The sequence below is a fragment of the Scardinius erythrophthalmus genome (assembly GCF_964197995.2).
Source record: "Scardinius erythrophthalmus genome assembly, chromosome: 6".
Lineage (NCBI taxonomy): Eukaryota > Metazoa > Chordata > Actinopteri > Cypriniformes > Leuciscidae > Scardinius > Scardinius erythrophthalmus.
In genome coordinates this window covers 42,589,685-42,601,946 of record NC_138226.1, presented here as the reverse complement: position 1 = coordinate 42,601,946, position 12,262 = coordinate 42,589,685, and the positions used below count along the sequence as shown (strand labels likewise).

At 39.2% G+C, this 12,262-nt stretch overlaps 1 protein-coding gene across 1 annotated transcript; it reads left to right on the top strand.

The window, feature by feature from the left end:
- Positions 1–999: 999 nt before the first annotated feature.
- rap2aa (RAP2A, member of RAS oncogene family a) lies at positions 1,000–10,934 on the top strand. Its single transcript, XM_081369032.1, has 2 exons — positions 1,000–1,804; positions 7,328–10,934. Exons 1-2 carry the CDS (start codon positions 1,491–1,493, stop codon positions 7,563–7,565), a joined length of 552 nt encoding a protein of 183 aa, XP_081225158.1. The 5' UTR covers positions 1,000–1,490; the 3' UTR covers positions 7,566–10,934.
- Positions 10,935–12,262: the final 1,328 nt, after the last annotated feature.

Below are 12,262 nucleotides of genomic sequence, written 5' to 3'. Positions count from 1 at the left end.
GACAACCGGCTAGTTTTGACTCAAGCGGAAACTCAGCTTTGGTCTGTGCGGTGTTGTGGGCGCGGTTTCAGGAAGCCGTGCGGCTATTGGACACCTCACGGGTCCGTTAACCGACGAGAGCCGTCTGTCTTCGCCGTATGTACGGAAGCCGAGCTGAAAGAGGCGTAAAGATGTCTGGTTCACGAGTGAATCGTCCCATAGAGTCGGATCCTCTAAATGAATCATTTAAACCGGTTCACAACCGGTCTGATGATCCCTTTGCAAATTGGACTGAATCAATCCTAGCAGTGTGTGTGTGTGTGTGTGTGTGTGTGTGTGTGTGTGTGTGTGTGTGTGTTTTATTCTAATTTATGAGTTTAGGTGATTTACAGTATGGAACATTTCAGCAAGAAAAAACATGAAATCTAGTTCAGTATTCAAGTATTAATTGTGAATAAAAATGGCAATGTAAAAAAAGAGAAATTTGCAATAAGTTTAACAGTATTACTGTCAGAAAAATAAATACTTTTTTTTTTCAGCGAAAACTTGACATTACATTTTAGGAAAGGAGATAGAAAAGCACAAATTCTCCCAAAAATTAATGAATATGATTGCATTGAGACTTTTGCACTGAGCAAAAGTATCAATTTGGGAACTTGTTGAATATATATGCAGTATCTTATTATGTACTTCTCTTATTTTGTTAGAAACGCAGTATGTTTCAGGGAGAAACCATGGCCTTTATGTTCAAAAATACAGAAATATACAAATATTACAATTAGGAGATGTGTAAACTATATTACGCAGTGGCTACCCCTTTTTTAATATTATTATTACCGTATTATTGTTGTTGTTATTTATTATTATTAATAAAGAAATGTGCGTTATTATTTAGAGAGTTTACAGTGTGGGACATCAAGACATCAAATCTATGCAAAGTGTTGCGAAATTTGCTCTTGTGAATAAAAAATGCAAAACAAGGCTACCCCTAAAATTCAAGGAGCAGGAGATGACCTAATTACGTCATAGTGTAAAAGAATCGGTGAGTCGTTCTTGAACTGGTTCGTCGCTCGAAAGAACCGATTCGCCTCCACGAGTCGGACCTCGGAGTCACAAGAGCAGTTGCCAGTTGGAGGCTCGCGATCCCCACCCGTGAGCATGGCGCTGTGTTAGAGTATTAATGAAGACCGGAGAGAGCAGACACAGACGGGAACAACGAATATGCGCCCCAAATGAGCGGATTCTAACGGGCTGTGTTTCAATCCGCCGATCCCGGAGGCAGTCAGCTGAGCTTCTCCACGCAGTCTTCGTTTACTTCTCTAGGATGGTGAGCTGAGCAGATGAAAAGCACAAGTTATTGCTGATAGCCCGTATTCAAGCGTCCCCCGTTGTGAATGATGCCCGTGATCATGAAGCGCTGCTGCGGGAAGCTCAAGGCTCGTTTAAACGCCCTGAACATGAACATCAGTGCCGTCGTGTGAGTGTATTTGGGTTGTTCAATCTGTTCAGCGATGCGCGAGTATAAAGTGGTGGTCCTCGGGAGCGGCGGGGTCGGTAAATCCGCCCTCACCGTGCAGTTCGTCACCGGGACGTTTATTGAGAAGTACGACCCGACCATCGAGGATTTCTACCGTAAGGAGATCGAGGTGGACTCGTCTCCGTCGGTGCTGGAGATCCTGGACACGGCGGGCACGGAGCAGTTCGCGTCCATGCGGGACCTGTACATCAAAAACGGACAGGGCTTCATTCTGGTCTACAGTCTGGTGAACCAGCAGAGCTTTCAGGACATCAAACCCATGAGAGACCAGATCATCCGAGTCAAGAGGTCAGATATGAGGCCTGTGCTATTGATGACATGTCATTTCCAGTGCACATTATATTAAAGTGCATATTATATGAACATATCTTCTAAGTTGCATGCATGTGTAATGGTATTGATCTCTTCTGGAGTGTTGTTGGGCCTTTACAGGCCTGTTGCTCGAGCCTTGATGTGTTTGATCCAAGTGCTGTGTGCATGAAAGATTCATATTTAAGTGATGGCATACACTTCACAAAGGAACAAATCATTTTAGCATTTGAATGATTTAGTGATGAATGTTTGTGATGTTGTTGAAAGTGTTTGAAATGAAAATAGCCTCGCAGTGTTATCAGTAGCTTTTAGTCCATGTACATGTGCTTTGAGGAATGCACATGCATTTAGAATAGTTGATAATATTAGCTTTTAGCAGATACATGCTTTTCACTTCTGGCAAAACAGGCTGAAATACTGATGATTCATCTTGCACTCAAGGGTGTAATCTTTATTTGTCCAATCAGATGCCTTCTGGAGTGAGAAAATCCCTCCCCTAATAACACATAAGTGGAGAGAAACACCCTGAAAATGCTGTTTTTTCCCCCGAAAATAGGAAATTCACTTTAGTGTTTCTGTGGGTGTATTAAAATGCTAAAAAAAAATATTTCTGAAATGCTATCTAATAACTTTATTGTGCTTTTACAAATGCATTTTGCAAAGATAAAATGTGTTTTCTCTATCTTGCTTCTAGGGCTGTCACTAACGATTATTTTTATTCATATTCTTTATTTTATTTTATATAATAATTCTCTAAGGATCAATTAAGATCCCATTGAAACAACTATAGGAATTTTCCTGTTACATCCTCAGTAGATTCTTTCTGGATGCCATTAGTATTCCTTAGGGTTGGTTCCCAGTTGAAAAAAAAATCTGAAGCAATCCATTAACAATAACATTACTTATCGGGGACAGTCAATGAAGAAAAGACATTAATAATTACAGCTGCAAGCTGAAAATAAGGGGCCAAGCAAAAAGAACATAAGTCATGACTGCATAGCTGAGAGTTTCAGACCAACTGCAACAGTGACCAAAATATTAAGATTATCTCAGGCAAAATTGCTGAAAAATCACAAATACAGTCACTTGTAATATGATTCAGTAGTTTATTACTTTTGACCAATAGGTGGCGCTGTGACCAAATTTATGTGGTGTGGTCAGAGTGACAATGACAAATGCAAAGTTTGGTGTCATAATGCCAAAGCATTGCAGAATTTCAGACGTTTTGGCATAATGCCATCAACTTAGTTGATGCGGTAGATGAAAACTGTTTTGTCTATCAACACAAAATCCACAACTTTTTGCCGGAATTGACTGAATATGATACAATTTGATTATGGTAAAAAAAAAACTTGGCGAAGTTTAAAAAAGTAGGTTTTTAAAGAAAATCTAGCCTAAATGATGGACTGGAAGTTTGGTCGACTATGGCAAAAATGGTAGGCAATCTATGCTCTCGGCATGACCCAACAAAAATATATTAAGACCTGTTAAATTAGAATGGGTTAATTTTAATACACAGTTTTTAGCATTTTTGGAAACTTCATTATAACTTTTGACCACAAGGTGGCGCTGTCTCAAGTTTTTGAGTACCTTCAGAGCATGGTGCCAAAGACACGTTACGAGTTTCATAACGTTACTCCAATTCATTCTTAAAATATAGTTTTTTTTTTTTTTTTATTCAAAATGGCTGATGCCCAAAATGATCGATATGGGGAAAGTGGGTATTGTTTGACTCGGCGTGGTGTACTGAATCTACAGACCAGTTTTGTGATTTTGGGCCAAACTATTCAGATTTTCCATTTTTCATATCTCCTGACCACTAGGTGGCACTGTGCCGAAACTGTGCAGGTCGCTTCGGGCCATGGTTGTCATAACACACACCAAGTTTGGTCCGAATTCGCTAAAGCGTTGGGGAGATATTGCTTCACGTCCATTTTGGCGTGCTCTTCGCTGAATTTGTTTGCGCATTATTCGAGAACGTTTTGACTTATTGAATTCTATAACCTTTTGTCAGCATGATCTGAAGATGTTCTGGTTCAATTTTCATGAAAATCAGAGGAACAGCCTAGGAGTAGTTAAAAAAAAATATGAACATTTTGTTTCTAGCCTTATATGGTTCAAAAGTTATTAGCATAAATGTGAGTGCAACTTTGGACAGTTTGCGCTAAAGGGATTGAGTTAGAGACTCCAAATTGGATATGATGACAGATCAGACTGTCCTCTATCTGTGTGCCAAATTTCATAACTTTCCCTCAAGCAGTTTTATGGGCTGCCATATATGTCCAAGAGTGGAAGAAGCGGAAGAAGAAGAATATAGGATAGGCAATGGATACAGTGAGTGCCTACGCACCTTCGGTTCTTGGCCCCTAATAAAAGAATTGGCTGGAAATGCTCATGTAACTCACACTCCCACAGTCTCACAGTCAACCTGAACCAGAAATATATTTATTCAGACCTGCAAACAACATCATCTCTAGCACACATTCCCACGCAAATAATATAGATCTGCACTCTCACGCAGATGCCTCAGAAAATATTAAATAATTGAATGGCATAAATGTTTAACACAGTGGAAGCGATGCATAATGAGGTAGAGATAGCGGGAATAAGAGATGTCTGTCACAGCGCTGTTTGTTCTTGAAGGACGAGAGAGAGAACAGAAAAAGAGGGGTTAGTGCCATTTAAATATGTAACAGAAATGAATGACTAAAACAAATTATTCTAAATAGCAAGTGTAAATGTTATTATTGCTCATACCAGGTGAACTTGGCATGTAACCCATCCCGCACAAACTACAAACTTCAGTGATACTTCAGATAATGCAGCTTGTTGATGACAAGTGTACTTGAGTTTGCTTGCTGGATGATAAAACCAGCATGATATTTACAGACCAGAATATTATGGAGATTTGGAGGCTGGCTTTTTTTTTTTTTTTTTTGACTTGTGCCAGTGTATAACGAAGATTTGCAGTGGCCAGCAACACACACATTTTCTTGAAAAAATTTAAAAAGGGTTATGTTTAGCCCGTCTGGACAGACGTCATGTGACCCCTGTTTTTTGGTCATGCGACCCATAAATGGTGAGAATCAAGGGCCATCTAGGCTGTCATTCTGGAAGTACTTTTAAACTGTGATGCCATTAGTGGTTTGCTAATAACAGGGAGTGTGTGTGTAAGGGGTGTGGCTTCAGTAACCCCACCCTCCTCAAGCCATGGGCCGCTGCATGGTTCGTGGTTATGGGTAAAGACATTCTTTTGCCTTGAGTGGAAAGCTGAACAATGCAGTTCCTGGAGTTATTTTAAAATGTCTGCCCTGAAGAGAATAATCATATTATAGATTCTGATACAATTGAGATAATTAAGCAAAAGTAATCATATCATATACAGATTGGCCTTGCACGTCTCATTGCCTGTATTAAACATGGTAACAATATTAGACACAAATTTTCATTAAAACAGTGTTTAATGAAGTAAATTCATTGTGTCATTAGCAGCGTTTACATGGATCCATCACCCTAATAATCTGTTTGTAATCAGACAAGTGGCACAGTTGGAATAAAAAAGTCACATGTATGTAACCCACGCCAGTCGGAAGGAATTTGCCAAATCCGATCGAATGTCATTCGGTTTAAAGGGCTGGTTTAAACCTTGTATTATCCGTTGGATAGGACATGTAAACAATTGATCGTATTGAAAACCAAAGTACTGCGCATGTGCAATGACGTTAAATGGTGCGATGATGCACATAACGAGCTGTTGTTGTTGAGTAAAGTGTCATTAATGACTGTCGTGTCAGTCTAAAGTTCTCCTTCCACTCATCGCCTGTAAAGTGGAGCGGGACAACGTCAGTCTTGGCTTCAGACTTCTATGCACAGACGCCTTGTTTTGGGGCGGGACATTTTATGACTTGATAAATATAAGCAGAACGGCACAAAGCTTCATGTGCTCGTCGTCTTCTAATCAGGACCCAAAATAGATAAGTATTAAGTCTACTTTTTAAAACAAAGAACAGAAGTGATGGCAGGATGATGGTTAGTGTGTGCCAACAGCAGGAAACAGAGGATGTTAAAAAATCAATTCTGACTTGAAGCTTGTGACAGATGAACTCACATAACTTTAAATCGTTCATGTAAACACTGCGTTCAGATTCATCGTGATTTCATTCCGATTGAATCAAAACGTGTCCGTGTAAAACGTAAATATTGTCCCGCTAGAGCGGCGGCTCTCAATCTGGGGTCTGGGACCCACTAAAGGAAGAGTCGGATATTCAACCTGTAATAGTTATTTGAAAAGTAAAAATATTATTAGAATTTTGCTTGCCATAAATACAGTGAATCCATGATAAATCCTGAGCATGCAAACTACAACTCCGTTTTAACTAAAATGTATTGTCTGGAGCTTGGAAACATGTTGATTGTATTTGATGAACTTAATTATTAAAAAAGAATGTCTTTCTCATTAAACTTAAAGGATAATTCCGGTATTTAGCACTTTGAGTCTCTTTTCTGGTTTGTTTTGGATGAACTAGTGTGGTGGACACAGAAATGTTGACGATGGTCCTGTCTCGACTTTTTGACTCGTCTAGAATCGCCTTTGTCCGCTTCAGAGTGGCTGGCTACGGGCATGAACATGTCCTGAAAACAACCCTGAACGTTCGTTTTCAAAACTGTGCAACTCACCGAGTGGTTTGTGGTGTTCATTGATGTTCCAAAACAAGTAGCGTAGCGAAATACAGTTTCTGTCGTGTTTTATTTGGCATTTTGTAAAATCCCATTGATTTCTGTCGGAGGACTCATTGCTCGTTGATATTACTGCGCTTCAGACTCAAATATCGAGCGGAAGTTTATATGCGGTTGTAAGGTATCTGAAAAAATAGTTCCACTATAGCAAATAACACGGATTGAAATCATACATTGCGCCGATATATTTGATATAACCGATATAACCACTCGGTGAGTTGCACAGTTTTGAAAACGAACGTTAAGGGTTGTTTTCAGGACATGTTCGTGCATGCCCGTAGCCAGCCACTCTGAAGCGGTCAAAGGCGATTCTAAACGAGTCAAAAAGTCGAGACAGGACCCATCGTCAACATTTCTGTGTCCACCACTCTAGTTCATCCAAAACAAACCAGAAAAGACTCAAAGTGCTAAATACCAGAATTATCCTTTAATTTAGAAATATTAGACAATATTTATGAAAAATGCCCATCCCTACTTAAAATTATTCAAAGCTATACAAAACGTGGTTTAAAAGAAGCTAAAACAGCTAAAAGTCGAGGTGTAAGCTGAACTCATATTTAATTTGTTCCCTTAACAACTGTCAAATTCTGTGTAAGAAGCAGGGTTCCCGTGGTCTGGAGCGACCTGGATATACGGCATGAGGGAATTTCAGAAGTGGGATTTCATAGGCCTGGAAAATAGGTCTGGCATTAATGTGTTTGAGGGTTCTGATGGAGACTGTGTGTGTGTGTGTGTGTGTGTGTGTGTGTGTGTGTTTTGCAGGTACGAGAAGGTCCCGGTGATCCTGGTGGGGAATAAGGTGGATCTGGAGAGCGAGCGGGAGGTGTCTGTGATGGAGGGCCAGGCGCTGGCGGAGGAGTGGGGCTGTCCCTTCATCGAGACCTCCGCCAAGAGCAAGACCATGGTGGACGAACTCTTTGCCGAGATCGTTCGGCAGATGGACTACGCGGCACAGCCGGATAAAGACGACCCGTGCTGCTCCTCCTGCAATATACAATAACCCACCAACACACACACAACTCACATTACAGTAGCTTTGATAGACCTTCTAGTGTCGATGGTTTTCCATCATTCTCTATCTACAGACTCTGAGGATTTTTTGTCACTTTAAATTCTGACTGACTCAACCACAGGAAGAGCACTTGCCTTAGGTTTCACGTCTCCTGTCTGAGCAGGATCCTTCAGTGGAGATGAGTTGGACTTTTATGTTATTGGTCTTACGCTATTGATGATTTTATTTGAATTTGTCACCAGGTCAGAGAGCGAGCGAGAGAGAACAAGAGGGTTCTTAGCCCTATATGCTTCATATAGCCATATAATAATTTAATGATGACTTTCCTATTGTACATTGATTAAGGAAATCTTCAGTTTCTTTTCTGTTTCAGTCAGGTGACTTCAGCTTTGTTCCAAAACCTGGTTAGATGCCTAATTAAAGCCAAAGTGTTCATCACAGTTTACGTGAAGTAGATTTCATTATCAGCATTGTACATTCGTACTTTTTCTGATTTTTCTAATCATGTTACTCTGGCGCTCACTTCACACTTGCTCCTTAAATTTCTTTGCACTAATTCTGTTTTCCACAAGATGGCGACACTGACCTGTCCCACTGTTTCACAGTCGAAAAGAAAGGGATAAATGAAAACAAACTTCTAGAGATGACAACAACAACAGACTGAGTACAAGGACATTTTTACTTGTCAAAACTTCTGGAGAGAAATAGGGAACTTTTTAGTGCGTGTCTATCGAGCACCTGTGCTCACGTACGCTATCGAATTGCGTATAGCTTCAATGGCTGTGCGTTCAGCCGTACGCTAATGTAAAACTGAAGTATACTTTGCGCTTAATGGTGTGTCCTCCTGTGAAGTCATGTTTCTGACATCAGGAGGTTCAAGTCACTTTTGTCAGAGAAAGATGGCCTTCTCTTTAGTAACTCCACAAGGTTTTTAAACTTGTAAAAACGAAGCGTTTCAAAGCGAAACGAGAAAAAAAACAAAGAACAAAGAATACACTTATGTACGTTCCGCTCGTAAATACGATCTTTCCGTCATAACTTGAACACACCATTAAATCACAAAACTGGTCTCTTTAGATTCGGTGCAGCATGTCAAGTCGAGCAATACCCAATTTTCCCATATCGGCCATTTTGAATTTTGTTGTAAAATGCTATATTTTATGAACACATTGGTGTATCGTTATGAAACTTGGTGTGTGTCTTCGGCACCATGCTCTGAAGGTACTCAAAAGTTTTGGGGCAGCGCCACCTTGTGAACAAAAGTTATTATGAAATTTCCAAAAATGCTAATAACTTTTGATTAAATTAGACTATTGTAAAGAACTTAAATAAATAAATCGTAAAAGATTTTTTGGGGTCATGCCGAGAACATAAATACCAATTTTGCCGTAGTCGGCCAAACTTCCTGTCCTCCATTTTAATTTTCTTTAAAACCCTACTTTTTGGAACTCTTTCTACACTGTTTGTACGATTTTCACCAAAATCGAATCGTATTAACTTCAGACCATGCTGGAAAAAAGTTGTGGATTTCGTGTTGATAGACTAAACCGTTTTCATATACCGCATCAACAAATTTGATGGCGTGATGCCAGAACGACTCTGAGGCTGTATCTCTGCAATGCTTTGGCATATTGAGAATGTACTCGTGGGTTCAACTCGTAAATATGATATTTCCATCATAGCGCGACATAAAAGCACATTTCCCTTGCATTCACAGAATGCATTGGAAATGATTTGTACTGTAGTGTAGACAGTGAGATTCAAAACATACTTGTGACTTTTTTGTAATATGTGTGTTCTATGTATTGTTATGCATTGCACACACAACGTATAATGTTCGTACGTTGCAACATGCTAATGCCTTAGCAACATGCTAATGCCAAACTCTCCAAATCCACTGTGTGCACTTCACATTTTTCTGAAATTCTGTATTTGAATATTTGGGCTCATGAAAAAAATGAATATTCGATCAAGTTTAACAAGTTTATCCACATGCACGGGTGAAAGTGGCTCCTCAATCTGAAAACAATAAGGCCCTAATCGTTCAGCCACCCAGTGGTAAATGGTCACCATGATTGGTAAATGGTCACCCTAGCCCTAAACTGAACCCTACCCATAACTTATCCCTAAAATCAGAGGGGAATAATAAGGGGGGAAAAAACTGATGTATAGTATCTAACCCAGATTGTGAACCCGAACTTGGCATAAACCGTAAACCTATCCCTCAAATCTGATTGGTTGATTGGAATGTTGTACTTGATGGAATCACATTCATCTAATGCTTACTTGGAGCTCCAAATCCGTCCCCGCTGAGGTTGTCTCAGTCAGGATGCTTCCGAGTTGGTGAACTTTAAGGCAGCTCAGGAGATTTTGGAACAGAGCTGTTGTCTTTATGCTGCTTCCATTCAAAGTCAGATGTTCAGAAGATGACACAAGGAAACAAAATGACAACTCTACTGTCAGCTTTGCAGTGCAACAATTGTGAACAAAGAACTTTTTTTAGCAACCAACCTGGGGAGAATACACCATGCTTTACAGTTTGACTGGTATATCAACAGAGAGAGTCATTCATCTTGATTTATACATTAGCTAAACATGTTTTATCATGCAGTGTTGGACTTTTTGTCTCCTTGATGCATTTTATTTGCTTAAATGTTGAATGTTTATCTTTGTAAATCCTGCTGACTGCATCGTGCACTCCTTAAGCGTGAGTTTCCAAGCTAGAAATCCAACTTCAAGAGACTTTCTTTTGCACTTTTCCAAGTAGGAATGTAAACTCTCAGAGTTGAATGGAATGCAGCATAAGTCCCGGTCACCGATTGGACGGGTCAGATGGGGTGGGGGACATTTGTACATCTGGACACTCTCAACTTTTCCTAATTTAGTGAAACTCTGTTTTCACTCCAAGAATCACATAAGGCACTGTAGGACACGACTCTTTTTCTGTCTCTTTCTATTTTACCAGCCCTTTCTCACACGTCTCTTCAGCATCTGATTCTCTTTCTGCACTCATTCTCCTTATTCCTCTGTGGTTGAATGGCTCATTGATGACGATGGTTATTGGTTGACTGTGTATACATTTGTACAGAGGTTGCCAGTTTTTCTTGGCTCCCTCCTGGCTGGGCTTGAGCTTCGATCTCGAGGCTGAACATATAGAGATTACGGAGATGGATGGATGTTGTGTGTGTGTCTGAGTGTATGTGTTTGAATAGAGAGCTCTGAGTCAGTATTGATTTTATATTTTTTTAATGTGGACATGTGCTTAACTCTTCTGAATGACTGAATGGTGACACTCTTTTTTTGATTGTTTGTTTGTTTGTTTGGCACCTAAATAAAGTGCGTCCTACACTCACACACATTGCAGTGCAGTTTCTGTGTGTTTTCCGTGTTTTAATACCTACACATGCACAGTCCAAACCAAACATACTGTATGCCCACTTTATAAATAAAAGAACATTTGACAAGAACATGTTATGGTTCTTGTCAAAGGACAAAAGCGGGTCCTGCGCTGTGTGTGATGAAGTGCTGTTTGAATATCTGCACACACACGACAGGTTCTGCTTTCCATCAGGCAGGTTGTGTTTATTTGATGGCTGTTTGATTGTTTGGTTGTGATAGATACAAGTTAGTTATGTAACATTTAGCAGTTGCTTTGCATCTAAACTGACTTTAAGGGTTTACACAAAGACATGAATACTACTTTTGAAATATGTTTAAAGTGATGTGTGATGTACATTCACTTGAGAGCAAGACTCCAGTCATATCAGTAGCCTAATAAAAGCTATTTTATTTTATTTTATTTTATTATTTTATATGAATAATACATTTTATTTTACATGGAGCAGGTCAACAGTCTGGGGGAAATTAGGCTTGAATTAAATTACTTAACTGACAGCAAACAGTACATTTCTACAATAGGATCTGTTATTTTAACATTATTACTATATAGTCACACAGCCCTGCGTCTGCTGGCTTGCAAAAAAGGCCTAATGTTACCTAAGATGATGATGCTCAAGTTCAAAAAGCTGTTTCACAAATAAGAATGTATTTTATTTTATTTTTATGCACTTATCAAAATAAGTCAAATGTTTTTGCTTGAATGACAAAAAAAAAAAAGAATACTCAACTTACAATATCCAAAGGAGTGAAAAAAAAAAAAAAATATATATATATATATATATATATATATATATATATATATATATATATATATATATATATATATATATGTACATATATATATATATATATATATATATATATGTACATATATATATATACATATGTAAGTTATGAAGTTTTTCCCCCCACAAAATCTGTAATTTTCAGTTGCTGTTTAGATGTACAGTAGTAAAACACCCACAGATGTAGCAGAAAACATCTGGCTCATGTTTGCATTTTCTTCTGTCACTGGCCATAATTCTAACCTTCAGGATGAGGCTTGAAATCTTGGCTCAGAGGAAGTAGGGAAACATTAAGTCAGGTCAAGTCACCTTTATTACACATTCAGAGCTGCTTTGTGGTCGTCCAGGTGCAGGTCCTCCATCTGATCTGGATCCGGCTGACTACAGTAACCTCGGGATAAACAGAAAGACTAATATTAGCGTAGATGCCATTCTTCTTATGATGGAACGAGTACATCAGGATGTGGAAAGTGTTCCCGGTTCCGGCTGATCTACTTTATA